Source organism: Carcharodon carcharias, chromosome 4, assembly GCF_017639515.1.
Source record: "Carcharodon carcharias isolate sCarCar2 chromosome 4, sCarCar2.pri, whole genome shotgun sequence".
Classification (NCBI taxonomy): domain Eukaryota; kingdom Metazoa; phylum Chordata; class Chondrichthyes; order Lamniformes; family Lamnidae; genus Carcharodon; species Carcharodon carcharias.
The window spans coordinates 154,463,676-154,484,563 of NC_054470.1; the positions used below are offsets into that span (position 1 = coordinate 154,463,676).

The window sequence follows — 20,888 nt, forward strand, 5'->3', positions numbered from 1 at the left end:
GAACGGTAGTGAATTTCTGGAGTATGTCCTGTTCTCTGCAACAGTATATCCTAGAGCCAACAAGGGCGTACGCCATATTAGGTTATATAATGAGTAATGAGCCCGATTTAGTTAACAATCTGGTGCATGGCCATCTAATAGCGATCATAATATGATCAAATTCAATGTAGTCTTTGAAATGGAGAAATGCAAAATAGCTACTAAGATTCTAGATTTAGGTAAGGCTAACTTCAATGTGATGAGATAGAGACTGTCTAGAGTAAACTGGGCAGATCTGTTACTGGTACATTCCCTGTGGAGACCAATAGCTTTAAAAGAAAATTTGAATTTTCAGTGACCAATTTAAAGGATCACATGGCAAGATTTCAAGCTTTAAGACTTTCACTGTAACAAACAAATTACAATCAACATTGATTAAACCTTACTTAGTAGGCAACTAATACTCTAAACTACAGAAAAGACATCCCTTATTAGCATTTTTACCCACTCGAAAACATTGCGCCGCATTGATACATTACAGCACGCTCTCTGCAGATTTGCTGTATTTACAGGAAACAACGTTAGCCCCAGCTTCCAATGAGCTCACTTCTCCCTGTTTCACCAAGTCGTAACATCCAGTGACCATTAAAAACCAATTCTCTCAGTCTGAGAAATCCTGAACCAGCTTCCAGCATTAAGGGTCACTCTGGAGATTCCTTCCACCGGCCATGCCAGAGCGAGTCTTTCAGTGTCCTTAAATTTCTATGGGTTCTGTCTCCTATTCGCATTCTGTCCGGAAACTAACAGGTAAAAACAGCCTTTTCCCACTGCTGACCAGAGCAGCTGCTGTTCCTGTTTATCTTCAGCACTGTCTCTCCCTCTCTCTGTATCTAGGGTTTTTTTTTAAATCAGACTGCCTGGCCTCTCCCTTTGTGTTCAAGTGTGAAATATGCTACTTGGGTTTCAGTAATTCTTGACCTGGGGGCCCCCCGTCTCCCTATGGTAATCACCATGGTCTACGCCTGAACTATGCCGGGACCAGTGTTCTAGCGAGCCCCATAACTAGGGAAGTAGAAAAGATTTAAACTAAATAGTGGGGGCAAGGGATCAAATTTAGGAAGATGTGGTAAACCAAAGAGTAGAGACAAGGCAAGAGAGAAAGGTATTAATATGGGAAATGATAAATAGACCGTGACAGGAAGGGACAGAGAGTACAAATCTAAGACTAAATCAGCAGATAAGACTAGATGTCACAAAAATAATAAAAGGGCAAAACTGAAGGCTCTGTATCTGAATGCACGTAGCATTTGAAACAAAACAGATGAACTGATGGTGCAAATAGAAATAAATAAGTGTGATCTGATAGCCATTACAGAGACATGGCTGCAGGATGATATATAGATTTGGACCTGAAATTAAAGGGTACATGACATTTAGGAAGGACAGGAAGCTAGGAAAAGGGGAGGGGAGGCTCTGTTAATTAATGATGGGATTCGCACAAGAGAGGGAATGACTTAAGTTCAAGAAACCAGGGTGTAGAAGTGGTTTGGGTAGAGATAAGAAATGATAAAGGTAAGAAGTCACTTGTGGGAGTGGTATACAAGCCCCCTAACAGTATCCACACAGTAGGACGGAGTATAAAGGAAGAAATAATGGGAGCTTGTCAGAAAGGTACGCCGATAATCATGAGGATTTTAATCTACATATTGACTGGAAAAATCAGATGGGCAAAGGTAGCCTATATAAGGAGTTCACAGAATATTTTCAGGATAGTTTCTTAGAACTGCATATTCTGGTAGCAACCAGAGAGGAGGCTATACTAGACCCGGTATTGTGCAACAAGATAGGATTAATTAATGACCTCATAGTGAAGGTGCCCCAGGTAGCAGCAATCATATTATGATTGAATTATACATTCAGTTTGAGGGAGAGAAGAGTGGGTCCAAGGCTAATATCTTAAAGTAAATAAGGGTAATTATGAGGGCATGAAAGCTGAGCTAGCTAAAGTAAACTGGCAAATTAGGTTAAGGAATAGGTCAATAGAGATGCAGTGGCAAACATTTAAGGGGATAATTCAGAATACACAGAACAGATACATTCAAAATAGAAAGAAAAATCCCAAGGGGAGGACCCAACATCAATGGTTAACTAAAAAAGTTAAAAATAGTATCAAACGTAAAGAAAGTAACATGCATGCCACACAAATATCAGGCAATGACCAACTCCAACAAGAAAATCAAACCATCTCCCCTTGACATTCAATGGCGTTACCATCTCTGAATCCCCCACTATCAACATCCTGGGGGATTATCATCGATCAGAAACTGAATTGGACTAGCCATATAAATACTGTGGCTACAAGAGTAGGTCAAAGGTTGGGAATTCTGCAGCAAGTAACTCATCATCTGACTCCCCAAAGCTTGTCCACCATCTATAAGGCACAAGTCAGGAGTGTGATGGAATACTCTCCGTTTGCCTGGATGAGTGTAGCTCCAACAACAATCAAGAAGCTCAACACAATCCGGGGCAAAGAAGCCTGTTTGAATGGCACCCCATGCACCACCTTCACCATTCAGTCCCTCCATCATCGACACAGTGGCAGCAGTGTGTAGCATCTACAAGATGCACTGCAGAAACTCACCAAGGCTCCTTTGACAGCACCTTCCAAATCCGTGACCTCTACCATCTAGAAGGACAAGGTTAGCAGATGCATGGGGACACCACCACCTGCAAGTCCCCCTCCAAGCCACACACCAACCTGTCTTGGAACTGTATCACTGTCATTGAGTCAAAATCCTGAAACTCCCTTCCTCACACCACTGTGGATGTGCTTACACCACATGGACTACAGAGTTTCAAGAAGGCAGCTCACCACCGCCTTCTCAAGGACAATTAGAGATGGGCAATAAGTGCTGGCCTAGCCAACGACGCCCACAACCCATGAAAGAATAAAAATAATTTCAAATCCCAGTCGCACCTCATTCAACAAGGTGTAACGTTTTCAAGGGTTCTTACAGTGACATTAACAGCACAAGAGTGAAAGTTATTGTCAATTCATACAGTTTCCTGTTGATTACTGTCACGTTGGGGGCCGCAGGGATGACTCAACAGTGTAATAAAAACGTCTTCATTCTGAGAATGTGTGCATGTGCCGACTTCAGTTTCAGCAGAGCAATGATGCTGAACGCAGGCAGCTTTGCTGTCATTGCCACCGCAAAATCCGGGCCATTCACCACAATACTATAAATTGCAGGATATTGTAGGAGTACACTGCGCCCAGCATTTGTAAATAAATAATAAAACATTTTAGCTAATGTTGACTTATCACTTGTTTAGCAAGTCATTCCATAAATCAAACACCAAATCCTAAAATAGTTAAATCTAATATTTTAGGGCACTGTATCCTATTGCCATAAACAGCAACACAATGAACACTTCTCTGAATCTGTTAAAGTATCTGAAGATGTTAACAGCAACAGACAGTTGCTGGCAATTAAATTAGATGGTCAATTGCCAGCATCATGTGGGCTACTGCTCAGCAATTACCCTAAGGCATATTGCAATTTTAGCAGTGCAGATGTGGTGTCAAAGAGGAAGAAATTCTATCCTTCACTGAAGATGCGTTTCTTGTCAAAATAGCTTTTTAAAAATGTTCAATTAATTCACCGAGTTCCTGTTTGTAGAAGCTACACAGATTAAAAATCATTAAATTCCATTAAATTATATGGCACTGCAAGTGGTCCAGCAAGAGTGGTTCCTGATTAGAGGACAAAGTTCCTGGAATGACTGCATCTCAATGAATGGGTTTTGTCAGTATTGTGACTGCTGCTGTCCAAGTTATTGCATAGGAGGAGGGCAATCCAGGTCAGGCAGGAAGAACAGCCATTGTCCACCGCTTACAGAGAATGTGTATGCTTAAGACCTTCGTACCATTCTCAAGTTGAAGGAGGAATATGGTTTGTGCGAATGAAAATGTTTGAAATGCAATTAGTTGACATTTTGATGCCCTAGACAGGACAGGCTGCAGATCAATGAATACTAAAAAGAACTTCACATATGCCACATTATTCCATTTGTACATGTGGATCAGCTCCAAGAGTCTACTTAAAACTTTTAAAAGAGAAACCAAACCAGAGTTTAAAAATTTCATATTTCACCTTTAAACTAGGTGTCTTGATATTCTGAACAGAGTCAATTGCATCATTTTCCTTTTACAGTACTGCAGTGTCTCAAAGCGCCAGGGATCAGTGGGACACCAGTTCCATTTCCTACTCCATGCTGAACACACTTATCAAGGGCTCGGCTAAATAGAAAAGGAAAGGGTCCAAATTTTCACAATCCACTCTCACTTGTCCACATTAAGGCCAATCATGAGTACCACTGACAGTGACTGTAGGATGCCTCTGCTCAGTAGAAGCGAAGCTGAGAAGCAGAGTGAATTTTAATACAACGTAGTACGCCCTTACAGCATAAGAGCTCAAATGAAAAAGAAACACCATGTATTTTATTTTTTTCTTACCGCTTCTTTACAAAGCCTTTTTCCATTTGATGCTTTCACCGTGTTCTCCATTACATTCAGAGCTCGGCCCAAGTACCCTGGGGTCCAGATCAGGGGCATTTTGGTGTAAACAGCACGGATCCCCTTAGCTAGTTCAACTTTTCCTGTTAAAGATTATCCACATTTTCAGAAAATTAAAGCTTACGTTGAATCAAAAGCAATCCAAGCATACTGTACTGTTATATACTTCTTATGTAAGATGGCACATTAGATATAAATAGCTGCAGGAAACATACCAAGCAATGCAAGGCCCAGAAGCTGAGAGCTAAAGCCAACCGTATTGTTCTGCTTCAGTCCTACCAAGAATAAAGCTGCACCCAGATTCCGCTCATCTTCCAACTGGAAAACAGCAGGTTATACAGAAAATAAGTCAAACTGATGAGAATCTTTACATTTGAGCTAGAAAATTTATACTAAGCTAACAGATAGAAATCTATCAGGTAAGGACTAACCACGGTTTTAAAATAATTCAGGTTTCACTTTTGTGATTTTCTCCTTCTTTCAACACCCTAATTTCTGCTCAGCAAAAAGTTGGTTTTCACAAGCTGAGTTTCGCTACAAACTGAGACATATGCCCTTACATTTGCTGGGAGTGGAACAGGTGACTATGCGAATACTCGTCAGTCGACTCTGATTGAAATTCCGATGAGCACTATGCTTATTTATTCTTTCACGGGATGTACGTGTCGCTGGCTGGGCCACCATTTGTTGCCCAGCCCTAATTGCCCAGAAGAGGTGATGGTGAGCTGCCTTCTTGAACTGCTGCAGTCCCTGTGGTGTAGGTGCACACACAGTGGTGTTAGGAAGGGAGTTCCAGGATTTTGACCCAGCGACAGTGATGAACCCAGGTCAGGACAGTGTGTGGCTTGGAGGGGAACTTGCACGTGGTAGTGTTCCCATGTGTCTGCTGCCCTTGAACTTCCAGGTGGTAGATGTCATGGGCTTGGGAGGCACTATCGAAGGAGTCTTGATGAGTTGCTGCAGTGCATCTTGTAGATGGTGCACATTGCTGCCACTGTACTTAGGTGATGGAGGGGGTGAATATTGCTAAGGTGGTGGATAGGGTGCCAATGAAGTGGGCTGCTTTGTCCTGGATGGTGTTGAGCTTCTTGATTGTAGTCAGAGCTGCACTCATCCAGGCAAATGGACAGTATTCCATCACACTCCTGACTTGTGTTTTGTAGATGGTGGACAGGCTTTGGAGAATCAGGAGGTGAGTTACTCACCGCAGGATTCCCATCCTCTGACATGCTCTTGTAGCCACAGTATTTATATGGCTGGTCCAGTTTAGTTTCTGGTCAATGGTAACACTCAGGATGTTGATAGCGGGGGGGGGCTTAAATGATGGTAATGCCATTGAATGTCAAGGGAAGATGATCTGATTCTCTTTTGTTGGAGATGGTCATTGCCTGGTGCTTGTGTGGTGCGAATGTCGCTTGCCAAGCCTGAATGCTATCCAGACCTTGCTGCATATGGGCACAGACTGCTTCAGTATCTCAGAAGTCACGAATGGCACAGGGCATTGTGCAATCATCAGCAAACATCCCCATTTCTGACCTTATGATGGAAGGAAGATCATTGATGAAGCAGCTGAAGATAATTGGACTTAGAACACTACCCTGAGGAGCTCCTGTGGCAATATCTTGGGACTGAGATGATTGACCAACAACCAACCATTTTCCTTTGTGCTAGGTATGACTTCAACCAGTGCAGATTTTTCTGCCTGATTCCCATTGGCTCCAGTTTTGCTAGGGCTCCTTGATGCCACACTCAGTCAAATGCTGCCTTAGCGTCTAGGGTTGTCACCCTCACCTCACCTCTTGAGCTCAGCTGTTATGTCCATGTTTGAACCAAGCCTGTAATGAAGTCAGCAGCTGAACAGCCTTTGTGGAAACCAAACTTAGTTTCAGTGAACAGGTTAATGCTATGTAATTGTTGTTTGATAGCACTGTTGATGACACTTTCCATCATTTTGGTCATGATCGAGAGTACAACAACAACAACTTTTGTGCGAGGTATGACTCCAAACAGTGCATTTTCCCTTGATTCTCATTGACTGCATTTTTGCAAGGGCTGGCAATCTGAAATAAAAACAGAAAATGCTGGAAATGCTCATCAGGTCTGGCAGCACCTTTGCAATATTCACTCCCTCCATCACTAACACACAGTAGCAGCAGTGTATACCAGCTACAAGATGTACTGCAGCAACTCGTTAAGGCTCCTTCGACAGCACATCCCAAACCCATGACCTCTACCATCTAGAAGTTCAAGGGCAGCAAATGCATGGGAATACCATCACCTGCAAGTTCCCCTCCAAGCCACACACTACCCTGACTTGGAACTATATTGCTGTTCCTTCACTGTCGCTGGGTCAAAATCCTGGAGCTCCCTTCCTGACACCACTTTGAGTGTATCTACGCCACATGGACTGCAGTGGTGGAGAAAGAAGCAGAGTTAACGCTTCAGATCTGTGGCCTTTCATCAGAACAGATGTTGTCTGACCTGCTGAGTGTGTTCAATATTTTCTATTCTTGTTTGAGGTTGCCTTCATTTTGATTAATCCTTTCAAATTTTATTTTGAAGTAGTTTTTGTACTAAAGATGATGACAAACAGAGCCACTGACACTGACCCTATTCCATCAGCCTCAATTTTGTTAACCAGCCTTTTACATAGTGCTTTGTCAAACACTTTCATAAAATCCATACAGACAACGTTGACCACATTTTCCTCATCAAGCTTCTCTGTCACTTCATCAAAAATGCAATTAGATTACAAATCCGTGCTGTGGATAAGGGATGTGCAGATGCTGTAAATTACTTTTTACAATGTTCTACCAAAATTCCTAATTAGAATGAGCTTATAAAAATTTTAAGTTTACATAAGCTGACTTTGGAATAGACAGTTCATTTCAATGGTAAGCCTCACTGAAGCTTGTTGTGGTACAGTTAAATCAATGTTCTAGTGTGGTATAACATGCTACTCCAGGGATATCTGGGCCTTTGACAGATCTGTGATCTTGGACAGAATGCAATTTCAAATGTCAACATGTGACAACAGCAAACTGTCAAGTAGCTTGTCTTTACATTAAATTATATCCAATATAATTCAGTAGTCATGATTTTCAGCTTCCCAGTGTGTGGTGGCTAAGAGGAGCTTTGTAGAGTCATTTCCCACAAAGTGGGAGAAGGGAGGTGCTGATGTAGTGGTAATGTCACTGAACCTAAGACCTCTGGGGACAAAGGTTCTAATCCCACCACGACAGCTGGTGGAATTTAAATTCAATTAATAAATCTGGAATTAAAAGCTCAGTGACCATGAAACCATAGCTGATTATCGTAAAACACATCTGGTTCACTAATACCCTTTAGGGGAGGAAGTCACAAAGGCCAGGCCCACAGCAATGTGATTAACTCTTCTTAAATACCCTCAGTCACTCAGTTGTATCAAACAGGAATGACCTACCCAGCATTAAATGTCAATGACAAACTCAAATAGCTCTCAGTTGTGTATCCCAACCCTTGCTTCGTCCCTGTTGACCCCACGGAGTCCTTCTTACTAACATCTGTGGGAGAGTTGTCCCACAGAATAGTCGAGCAACAGCCTGACATAGTCATGCTCACGGAATCATACCTTACAGACAATGTCCCAGACACCACCACCATCATCCTGTCCCACTGGCAGGACAGACCTATCAGAGGTGGTGACTCAGTGGTAAACAGCTGGTATACAGTTGGGAGGGAGTTGCACTGGGGGTCCTCAACATTGCATCAGATCAAAAGTGTACCTTTTGCCGATTACTACCTACCGCCCCCACTGCTCTGCTGATGCATCAGTACTACTCCATGTTGAACTTCACTTTAAAGAAACACTGAGGTGGCAGGAACACAGAATAACCCTGGGTAGGGGGCTATCATCACCAGGTGTGGCTCAGTAGCATCATTACTGACCAAGCTGGCTGAGTCTTAAAGGACATAGCTGCTAGACTGTCTCTTTGGCAGGCGGTGAGGGAAGCAACAAGAGAGAAAAACCTACTTGACCTCATCCTCACCAAATTACCTGTCACAGATGCATCTGTCCGTGACTCTATTGGTAGGAGTGACGGCTGCACAGCCCTTGTGGAGACCCTCACATTGAGGATACCCTCTGTCATGTGCGAAACGGATAGTTTTCTGTGGTGAGATACTGGGCTAAAGTAGAGGTTAAAAGATTCATGATCTGTGCTGAGCTAAGTGAATTAAGCTGGGGTGGTGGGAAAAGATGCTACAATTGGCCTCAGCATCCTTCAGTCAGGTCCCACTGCTAGTTAATATCCAATGAGCCTTGCTGGAAAATGTGTACGCGTGAATGTCATACAAGGGCAGGATCAGATTTGACTGCAATGCCTTCCACACTGATTGTTTAAGTTTATGCGTGAAAAATAGCTACAGCCACAAAGTTGGGATCAGTAATGAAGATGGGTCATACGGACTCGAAGCGTTAATTCTATTTTTCTCTCCTCAGGTGCCGTTAGACCTGCTGAGTTTTCCAGTGTTTTCTGTTTTTGTTTATGATCAGTAATGCCTGGTGAACCACACAAGAGTCAGCACCTTTAGGAGAGGAGGAAAAAGAATGATCTAACTTCTGCTTACAATATAGAACTAAGACAGTGAAAGGAGCTGTAATTCTACACTCCAATTGTGCCACTGCTTCATACAAATTCCTCAGTAATGCTGTGCACAGCAGAGTCTGGCATGGTACGTTCAGTCTCTGTGTTGGACCTGCATCAGTACAGCCTGACTAAGCTGCCCATTTATGATGTAAAAGTCATTCTTAGGTTTAGATACCAGATTTTCTAATTAAAAACTTGGGTGCAGAAACAGCTTTAAGGCTTGAACTTTAAACCATTACACAAAAAACAGCTTTGTTCTTGGAAAATACTTTTAAGGCAGCCTAACAGGTTATAATAGTAGAGTTGTGGAATCCTAGGTAGAAGATGCCAGTTCACAGTATGTTTTCTAATGCGACTTCTTGAGTTGAGAGTTGGGAAGCTGGGAACTGGGTGGGAACCGGCTGGATTATGGGCTTTCAAAGAATGAAAAATGAACAAATAGAAATTCAAATCAGCTTTTTCTTTAAATCTTCTGTAAAGTTTACATTAGATTTTCTCATACATACAAGGTCATAAAATGATGAATTACTAACCTGATTTACCTTATGCCACAAGACCATTGATTACTTTTTATCTTAATCAGCTATGGTTTTGATTGAAAACAAAACCCGTTATTAGACTTGCCTCGCAGAACAACTTAAAGAAGTGTAGGCTCAAAAATTATAATTTTTAGCTGCTGAGCTCTCTAGTCCATGTTCTAAAATATGATCTGACAGATCTCAGATAAATTATCTGCTGTAGTGATAATGCATTTTACATTTCTACTATCAAATACATTATATTTGATCCATAAGTAAAAGACAGGAATAAAAATCCATCACACATTTGAAAGTTTTGATTTCCTTTCATATCTTGTAAATTTGACAGGATTAATCTGTATGTGCACAAGATAAAAAAGTACAATCATGATTTTGTGAAGAGAATAAATAAAAATTCAATTCTGATTGTGGTTCTTAACAATTGCTTTCACAGCATAATGGGAAATTGAGTAATCCTCTTATTAATTCTTTGAGGGTTGCTGTACTATTCAAGCACAGTTAATGTAAAAATTAGAACCAATAAATGAGATTGTTATCTATATTTATATGAGAGCATCACGCAAAATGCTTAGAAAGCTTACAGTATTAACCTTCAAGGTTGCAATCTGATGTTTTTAAGCTTGATCAATCAAGAATTTTACCTACAACTTGTGCCTAGAAATATGCAGCTATTGGTAGCAATCAAAATGTGTAGCTATGGGGTTTGGATACATATGTAAAGGCCATCCATACAATAATTGCTAAGATTGCAGTTTCCATTTATGGAAATTTTTGCGTACTCATCTTTACACACATCAGGACTATACAATGACTTTCGGTGCATTAGAAACCAGCAAACAATTACATTGCAAGCAATTTTCTACAGATTGCAGTTCAATATAATTGTAAGATTTCCATCACCATTCTCCCTTTTGTCCTTTAGCCATTGCAATGATCTGCCAGTTGTTTGAACTGAAGAACCAAATACATGGGATGTATGGCACAGAAACAGGCCATTCGGCCCAACTGCTCTACACAAGAATCCCAGCACCCCTCTCATCTAATCCTAGCAGCATAACTTTCTAAACATTTTTCCCATGTGATTATCTAGCTTCCCCTTGAATGCATCAAATTCTCCTTAAATGCATCAATACTGAAGATCTACTGAAGGTTTAATGCTCCTTCATGCCAGCCAAAATGTGATTAACTAATGAAAGTGCAGACGCATGCAGAATTCAAATTGTCTTTCCACTGAATAAATAAATTCCTCAGCAACTTGTCACTATAATTCAACTGCCTAATCAGAATTGGAGATGCATTTCATAGCAAGGGCACTGTAGAGAAAATCCAAGTATATTTTTTTACCTTCAACTCCGGCTTACTATGTAGGTATTTGTGTAGAACATAGAGAGAAAGAAGCTGTGTGCATTGCTCATCAAATGCTTCTTGTAGCATCACTTCATTGACAACAGCTAGCGCATCTGGAAGGAGAGCAACAGTTTCATATGTCGTCCTTATAGTCAATTTAGAAATAAAATATTTTTAATTGGGGCAAAAGCTATTTATCTTAAATTCTATTTATTGTGCAAATGCCTTGTCCTTCTAAATGTGTACAAGATTATAAATCTATTGCACAGCCATCAAAAATTAAAGTAATTACAACAATGGAGTAGAAAACATTATCCTCAGTTACACACCCTGCCTTAAGCAAGGCTTCACATAGTAGTTAACACAGTTAGCTTTACAGATTTTTGTATAATTGAAACTGATTGCAGCACAAGATGGAGGTGAAGACATTGCTCAGTACCATAAACATCAGCACATCCAGAGCCACTGGGCAGAGCTTCCATCCTTCTTGTTAATTAAATGCTGAAACTGTCAGACAGCTCTCTGTTGTGTATCCTAACCCATGTTTCACCCCCAGACAAGTAACCTTAATGAACATTTAACTATCGCTCTTTGTTTGTAGATACATTTTGCGACTATATTGAATGGTCACAGTGTACAGAAGAGGCAACTAACTTTGGGGAGAAAAGATTTGTGGTTTAGATGAGCTGGAATGGGCAGATTGCTATCAGCCATACTGAATTAACTTTGAAGTAAAATTTTTTAAAAATATTTTCTCCTCCTCATGTTCTCCAATTAATGTATCAGACTTGTTTGGCCAAAACGATGTACAGTATGAATGAGTAGTCTGCGTTCAGCCTCTATATATATGAATATAGGAAAATAACGTGCAGGAAAAGACCAGTTGGTCCATAAGCCTGTTCCACATCACTAAACAACTACAGGCTAGGACACTGACAGTGAGTGAGGGTGCTTTCTCCATCTCCACTAGCAGGATGGATAAGGGTGAACGAGTGGATGTGGTGTATTTGGATTTTCAGAAGGCTTTCGATAAGGTCCCACACAGGAGGTCAGCACACGGGATTGGAGGAAATATACTCGCATGGATTGAGGATTGGTTAACAGACAGAAAACAGAGAGTAGGCATAAACGATCATTCTCAGGTTGGTAGGCGTTGACTAGTGGGGTTCAGTGCTTGGACCCCAGTTATTCACAATCTATATCAATGATTTGGATGTGAGGGCCAACTGTAATATTTCCAAGTTTGCTGATGACACAAAACTTGATGGGAATGTGAGTTGTGAGGAGGATACAAAGAGGCTTCAAGGAGATTTAGACAGACTATGTGAGTGGGCAGGAACACAGCAGATAGAATATAGTGTGGAAAAATGTAAAGTTATCTGCTTTGGTAGGAAAAACAGAAATGCAGAGTATTTCTTAAATGGAGAGAGATTGAGAAATGTTGATGTCCAAAGAGACCTGGGTGTTCTTGGTTCATAAGGAACTGAAAGCTAACATGTAGGTGCAACAAGCAATTAGGAGGCAAATGTTATGTTAGCTTTTAATGCAAGGGGATTTGAGTGTAGGAAAAAGGAAGTCCTGCTGCAGTTGTACCGAGCACTGGTGAGACCATACGTGGAGTATTCTGTGCAGTTTTGGTCTCCTTACCCAAGGAAGGATATACTAGCCATACAGGATGTGCAATGAAGATTCACCAGATTAATCCCAGGGATGGCAGGATTGTCCTATGAGGAGAGATTGAAGAGACCGGGCCTGTATTCCCTAGAGTTTAGAAGAATGAGAGGTGACCTCATTGAAGTGTACAAAATTCTTACAGGGCTCAACAGGATGAATGCAGGAAGGGTGTTCTCCCGTTGTGTGGCAGGTGGGTGATGTCAAGAGCCAGGGGACACAGTCTCAAAATAAGAGGTAGGCCATTTAGGATCGAGATGAGGAGGGATATCTTCAGTCAGAGGGTGGTAAATCTTTCGAATTCTCTGACCCAGAGGGCTGTGGAGGCTCAGTCATTGAGTATGTTCAAACCAGAGGTCGATAGATTTCTAGATACCAATGACATTAAGGGATACGGGGATAGTGCAGGAAGATGGTGTTGAGGCTGAAGGTCAGCCATGATCAATTTAAATGACAGAGCAGGCATGAGGGGCCAAATAGCCTTCTCCTGCTCTTATGTTCCTATCAGTATGGGAAAAGACCTGGGGCAGGTGTGAGGTGGTGAATGTGTAATTTTGGTCCCAACCCAAAATGCAAAATACTGGCCCAGGTCTCCACGTGGGGCCTTCAAATGATAGTGCAGCTAAGGTTAGTAAATTAGTGTGTAGGTACCTGTGGATTCTCTCACTATTTGACAGGTCTCAATGATGTTCAAATGCATTGCATTACCACCATCAACCAACATAGAGATTTTAATGACAGGGTAATTACATAAAATTAAATGTATATAAAGTGTTTAATTCTTACATCAGACTTTTGGAACTTCATACACTGGACAATTGAGATAAATGAGCATTTTCCCCTCAAATCAGACAATTTAAATATACAAACTATAATCAGTCAACTAACATTTCTCACTTACTCATAAGGTCTTCTTCCTTAATGTAAGAGTCCAACAGTAAATTAAATGTGAAGTTATCTGGAAAAGTTCCATATTGTAACTGCAAAAGAATTTGATATTTACAGATCCAAGAGAGGAAAATGAAATCACCAATATTCAATTCAAAGAAGTCTTCTAAAAAATAACTTTGCACCTCTACACAACATTTTCTTTTGATTTAACAACGAGCTGCACTGCAATACTAAATTACCCAGGCCAATGTGCCCGTCATTCAAGAACTGCCATGGCTGTTGGTCTCATTTGCAAAGCAACTCAGCTTGGTACCGCATTGGCCACCAGACGGACTTAAGGTGTCCATTCTGAAGTCTTGATCACATAAAAATGTAACATCTCTTCACCAATTTGATCCCCGCAGGGAAAATCTAAAGCTGTCAATTTGTGAGTACACCATCCAAAATGCATTAATTTTTTCTCTTAAATATACATTGAGGAAAGTACTGTGTTAGGCTGGTCCATTCAGCCCATTTCTCAAACAATGCTGGTAGCTGGATTTTTGTGAAGGAGGTATGAAGATTGAGTCAGGAAAATTGCACACTCAGCAGCCTTGCCATTAAGGAGGCCCTGCCCGCCATAATTTTGTGCCAGGGAGGCAGGGATAGGATGGAGTCAGGCCCGAGGTAGCAATGGAGGCAAAAACAAAAATAGCTGGAAAAACTCAGCCGGTCTGACAGCATCTGCGGAGAGGAATACAGTTAACATTTCGAGTCCGTATGACCCTTCAGCAGAACTAAAGAAATATAGAAATGTGGTGAAATATAAGCTGGTAGAGGGGGGTGGGACAGGTAGAGCTGGGCAGAGGGCCAGTGATAGGTGGAGGCAAAGAAGAGATTGCCAAAGATATCGTAGACTAAAGGACAAAGGTGTTGATGGTGGTGATATTATCTAAGGAATGTGCTAATGGTGACATTAAGGATAGAAAGTAGGACAAACAAGTGGCAGATGGCCCTAGTGGGGGTGGGGTAGGGATAAGGGATCGAAATGGGCTAAAAGGTGGAGATAAAACGATAGATTTAAAAATAGGTGGGAAAAGAAAAATATATTTAAAAAAAAAACTTATTGGAAAAAGGGGGATCGGAAAGGGGGTGGGGATGGAGGAGAGAGTTCATGATCTAAAATTGTTGAACTCAATGTTAAGTCCGGAAGGCTGTAGAGTGCCTGGTCAGAAGATGAGGTGCTGTTCCTCCAGTTTGCATTGAGCTTCACTGGAACATTGCAGCAGGCCAAGGTCAGACATGTGGGCTTGAGAGCAGGGTGGTGTGTTGAAATGGCAAACGACAGGGAGGTCTGGGTCATGCTTGTGGACAGACCAAAAGCGTCCCGTAAAGCGGTCACCCAGTCTGGAGGCAAGCGGTCAGTGAGGCCAGCAGGCGAGAAGGCCTGCCTCCATTTACTGGGACAACGGCTCAGTTATGGTTATGAATGTCAGGCCCTCAAATCTTCACCCCTTACCTACCCCCCCATGCTCCTGCATGCCCTTTCATACCCCCTCCATGCCCCCCATGTATCTTCCATAGCCACTCATCCAGTATCCACTATGTACAGAAGCCATGTAATAGCAAAGGGAATCGTTTGAAATTGATACTGAAAATATACACTTCCAGTTATTTAATAGAATGATAAACAATCTAATAGAGTCAGTGGGAAACACAACTACTCATTTTTTCAAAAAAATCCTGACCCAATTGAGAAAAAATTAAATCCCCTCAGGTGGTCATTTAGTTGTAAAACTCACATCAGAGACAGATGATCCTTTAATATTCTATTAAAACTGTCAATCAAACGGTGAACACAGCCTCCTGCTGAGATAGGTTGTTTTATAGCTTTTGAAACTCAGCCAAGCATTCATAATGACCTCAGCTGTCAAAGGAAACCCTTGGAAATGCGAACAATGGAGCCTACTAAAACTGCAAAAGCAGATGGTCCTGTTTTTGCCTAAGCTTGGTCCAGGAGCAGCTGTCTTTTTTTCTCGATGTGATTGCTGTAGATCCATTTTGTTTCAAACTTAAAGGACTGCGGACATTTAAATCACTTCGGATCATGACAGTAGAGTTCCCAAGCATTGCTTTCTTCAGTTTTGAATGCACAATATCACTTTTTCCAATAGGAAAGTACTCTAATGCATCTCAACACTTCTATAATGCTGATCAATGTAATGGTCAGATTACCTTTGTAGGTTACAGCCATATAAATAATCATTGCAGTAAATACATATCTCACTTTCAACACAGCATCTAACTATTCAAACTGAAAGACCATATGTTTTTTTTTCAAACCTTATCAATGAAAGAATTCCAGGAGCAGAAGGTTTTTTTTGGTTCTTCGTTTGAGACCGGGGTTCCCCTTGTTTCATGACTCTTCTGAGGTGCCATGAACCATCTATGCATACAGATTCCACAAAAATCATGGGGCAGTTTGAACTGCCCACCCAACAATGGAGCTAGCAAGGATGGGAGTGCTGCCCACAACTTTATCCCACTCCAGCAAAAATGGCCAGGAAGTGGAATCGGGGTGGGAAACCCAGAATTGGGTTCCACTCCCCATTTTTAAAGGGCTCCCGAGTCGGCACTTGGTGAAAAACCGGGCCTGGGTCTCTATCGCCAGTGATAGCTGGTTCTCAAAATTGTAGAGGCAACCGCACTGGCTTCATTGCCTGACCACGGCAATTTGAAATTCAGGCTATTGTTAGAAGTAGTGCAAAAAAATAAATGAAGCTTCAACTTCTCCAACATGCTTCAAGTTTCCAACAATCATGCAGGACAACCCTTTTAGAACATATTAAATTATCATTAGGGAAGGATGCATATTCTTTCTTAGTACCTGAGCAATGCTTTTCGAAAAGTGATCAAGTCTGGCAAGGTCAAATTCATCAGCTAAACAACAAACATCAATAGTTTTGCTAGTAAAAATATAACAAAAGAAAAGTCCAGTGATAAATATTGTAATAGAATTCAATTATCTTTCTGCAGTAGGAATCTGAACAGAAGGCAAATAATTAACCTCTAAAACAAAAGAGTGGTTATAATATTGAACTTTCCAGTTAGAAAGGATACACCAAGAATTCAAATAGCTGTTACAAATCTCTATCTCTAAGGTCTGAGCTAGGTTGGCTCTCAAGCTCACTGGTCACTTCTGTAAGCTTGCATCCTCTTCAAACAGGAGTGCACATTTTATTGCCCAATGTCCAGTTAAATCATTATTACGGAATAGACAGGGTGGATAGCTAGCTTGAAAATAAACATTGTTGAAAAATTGTCCTTTTAACTTTTCATGAGATAAGGAGCACAAAGAAATAACTATGAAAATTATTCTATTTGCTTAAGTAAATGATGCAAACTTGCTGGTTTGCAATCATGTCTCCTCTCACCACCTGCTTTTCATTTGACTTTCTATAAAGTCAGGACAGCATATGTGATGGTGTTGAAATTCTACATTCACCAGTATTTAGAATTGTTAAGGCACAGGAGACGGCCATTCATTCCATTGTGTCCATGTCACCTCTCTGGAGCAGCAACTCAGCTAGTCCCACACCCTCAACTTTTTCCCTTAGCCCTGCAATTTTTTTTCTCTTCAGATAATTATCCAATACTCTTTTGAAAGCCAAGATTGAATCCTCCTTCACCACAATCTATGATAGTGCATTCCAGATTCTGACCACTCGCTGCATAAAATATTTTTCTCATGTTGTCTTTGATTTGTTTTGCCATTCACCTTAAATCGATGTCCTCTGGTTCTTGACCCTTCCACCAATAGGATCAATTTTAAAAATAGTTTCTCCCTATCTAATTATCTAGATGCCTCGTGATTTTGAACACCTCTATCAAATCTCTTCTCAACTTTCTCTCCTCTAAGAAAAACAACCCCAGCTTCTCCAATCTATCCTCCTAACTGGAGTCTCTTATGCCTGGAATCATTTTTGGCAATCTTTTCTTCACCCTGTCTAATGCCATCACATCATAAATGTGGTGCCCAGACTTGAACACAATACTCCTACTGAGGCTGAATCATAACTTCATTGCTTTGCACTCTATGCCTCGATTTATAAAGCCCAGGACCACATATGCCTTGTTAACCATTTCCTCAATCTGCCCCTGCTACTTTCAATAATTTGTGCACACATTCCCCCAGGTCCCTCTGCTCCTGCGCCCCTTTAAAATTGTATGCTTTATTGTATATTATCTCCCCTCATTCTTCTTCCCAAAATGCATCACCTTTCACTTCTCTGCATTAAATTTCATTTGCCGTGTATCCGCCCATTTTACTGCTCTGGTCTTGTATTCTTGAAATCTATTTCTACCTCCTCATTATTCAAAATACTTCCAAGTTTTGTTTCATCTGCAAATTTTGAAGTTGTGCCCTGCATCCAAGTGAATCCCAAAATATACCTTGTTCCAGTCAGAAAAACTGTTCACCGCTACTCTGCTTCCTGTCATTCAGCCAACTTTGTGTGGGCAGATTTGCATTAATGGCAAAAATCGCAGGGTCAATAGTTTTTGGTCAAAGTGCTGCCTTCAGTACCAATGTAAAGTTTCGTATTAAAAGTCTATTGTTAAAATAATAATCTGAATGCAGGATAGCGGACTGCTATTTGTTGAGTGGCTGCTCCAGGTCTCAGTTTCCCGTTCTTTTAGTAGCAGCTGCAGTCTTTGCTTCAGCTCTTGTTTCATTGCTGTTCTGCATTTCCTCACCAGGGACTGTTTGCAATTCAAACCCCAATCTCCACACTTGTGCTTTTTATTATAAAAATTGCTACAGTTACATTTTTCATAAGACATAAATATGTGCTGGAGAATCTGGTTGGCTTGGCACAGAAATCCATTTTGAGTAGGAGGAATGAGAAGAGGAATATGAACTAAATGGTACAATTTTAAAAAAGATGCTGGAAGAGAGAGAGAACAGGGATGTTTGTACAAGGACAAGCTGAGGAGGCTGTTAAAAAGCATAAGGGGTGCTTGGCTTTATTACTAAAGGCATAGGCTACAAAAGCAAAGAAGTGATGCTAAACCTCTATAAAACACTGGTTCATCCTCACAAAGCATTGTGTTCAATTCTAAGTAGCACATTTAGGGAGAATGGAAAGCCTTAGAGAGAGATTTACCAGAATGGTACCATGGGTGAGGACCCTCAGCTATGCAGAGAAACTGGGGCTGTTCTCCTCAGAGGTGAGGAGGTTAAGAGGAGATTTGACAGAAGCATGCAAAATCATGAAAGTTAGACAGGGCAAGGAAGGAGAAACCATTCTCATGGGCAGAATTTCACCCATGTCGGGTGGGCTCGGCTGGGGGCAGTTGGGAAATCGACTGTTGACCGTGATCGGGGCCAGAAGGCGATTTCACACTGGCAGGCCAATTAAGGCCTGCCCAGCGTAAGATGTGAGCGGTAGCACTCAGCGCTGCCTGTGCAGACAGTGGCTGGGAGGTGGGGGGGGGGGGGGGGGGGGGGGTGGGGGGCGGTGGGAGTGCGAGCTGGGCAAGTGTGACCTTCACATGAGCAGGGACATGTTAATAATAAAGTTTTAAAATTTTTATTTTATTTTTATTTGCTTTAGGAAACCTCATCCCACCTGTGGATGAAGTGTCCTAAAAAGTACAAAGGCCGTTTGGCCTTTTTGCCTGACTGCCTGGAAGGTTGGACAGGCAGTGAAAAATTCAGGTGTGGCCTTAACAGGCCTTTTAATTACCGGCGGGCAGGCTGCTGACTTCGGTGAGCGCCTGCCAAATGAAATATTGCCCGAATGCATGTCGACATTGGGATGCTCGCCCAACATCAATGCGGGTCATTTTACGCTCGAGCGGGTTGGGTGCGTGCCCACCCGCCGTGCTAAAAATTTTACCCAATAAGTAAGGTCAGTCACCAGAGGACACAGATTTAAGGCGACTGGCAAAAGAACCAGAGGAGCCATGAGGTAATTCCTTTTTATTTTAAATACGAGTTGCTGCGATCTGGAATTAACTGCTTAAAAGGCTGGTGGGAGCAACTTAACAGGAATATTCAATAGGGAATTGAATAAATACTTGGAGGAAATAATTTTAGACAATTATAGAGAAAGAAAAGGGGAGCAAGATTAATTGGGTAGCTCTTTCGAAATGCAGGCACAGGCACAATGGGCCAAATAGCCTCCTTCCATTCTGTATAATTGACTGATTCTATGGATGCTGTTGAATTCCAGGGATCCTTATCATCACTGTATCATTAGCATATACTTTCAGTTCAAGAGCCGCCAAGCTGTTATAGAAACCTAGATTGCTTAAGGGTTCAAAAGATGCTAAGTCTAAGAGTTATATAACCTCCTTTTGACACCTGTCATAATAATGAAAACTAAATTTATATTTTCTTAATTAATGGATGCATAATTGTAATGGAAAACAGATTTTGGTATTGCAGTTTCTCATTGAGAATTCTCCCTTTGTTTTAAACTCTAGTTATTGGGGCAGATTTTCGTCTGGGTGTGGAGGCGCACTGCCTGAATGGCCACACTTTGATTTTTTTTGAGGGGAGATCCAATCTTGGAGGAGATCCCAACCCTGGTGCCATTTTTCTCTGCCCTTTTTGTAGGTTGGGAATTCCTAATATGCAAAACGCACACCCACTGCTGCGGAGGTCTGATTCCCCCATTTCAAATCGGGTTGAAAATCCTATTTCCCCCTACACAGCACTTTTGTCTGGCGGTGCAGAGTTTTGGAAGCCCATTTAAGAGCACACACAGGTTTAAGAGTTTGTGAAGAAAATGGAAAGTCTGCTAGGGAGTTGGGAACATTCTGAAAGGGGAGTGTAAAACGTTTTGACACATTCAAATGGGGCTGGCATGGGGAAATGAGGAGACATCAGGGAATGTGAGGAGACATGGGGTCGGCGGGGGTGGTGGTGAGGTGGGTGAGGGCTGAGGTTTAGGGGGCTTTTAAACAATGTTGGGAACTAGGTTGCTGCATTGGAGAACCAAGGCAGACTTTCTAACAAGACCACCTCTGCACCCACTCCTTACGCACTCCATCATGGCTCGCAAAGTGCACTGCAAACCCAATCAATGTGAAAAGATAAAAATCCCTCATAAAGTCACATGGGTCATGCATTTTATAAGCCCCAAAAGTGCACAGGTCGGGTTTTCCTGACCCCAGACGAAAATTCAGTGTCAGAAATTCTTTTAGTTTGGCAAACATGTTAAAGGCATTGTACCAATTTTTCAGTGCAAAAACTGTTAGCTGCAGCAA

The 20,888-nt window shown here is 41.6% G+C and overlaps 1 protein-coding gene across 2 annotated transcripts in view; it reads right to left on the bottom strand.

The window, feature by feature from the left end:
* Positions 1-20,888, bottom strand: part of mrps27 (mitochondrial ribosomal protein S27) — a 106,421-nt gene that overhangs the window by 27,683 nt on the left and 57,850 nt on the right. For both annotated transcript variants that reach the window (XM_041186341.1, XM_041186344.1), the window contains exons 6-9: positions 13,645-13,723; positions 11,070-11,185; positions 4,774-4,876; positions 4,499-4,641 (exon numbers count right to left, since the gene is read on the bottom strand). In XM_041186341.1, the coding sequence (XP_041042275.1) occupies positions 4,499-4,641; positions 4,774-4,876; positions 11,070-11,185; positions 13,645-13,723 (441 nt within the window). The remainder of the gene's footprint in view (positions 1-4,498; positions 4,642-4,773; positions 4,877-11,069; positions 11,186-13,644; positions 13,724-20,888) is intronic.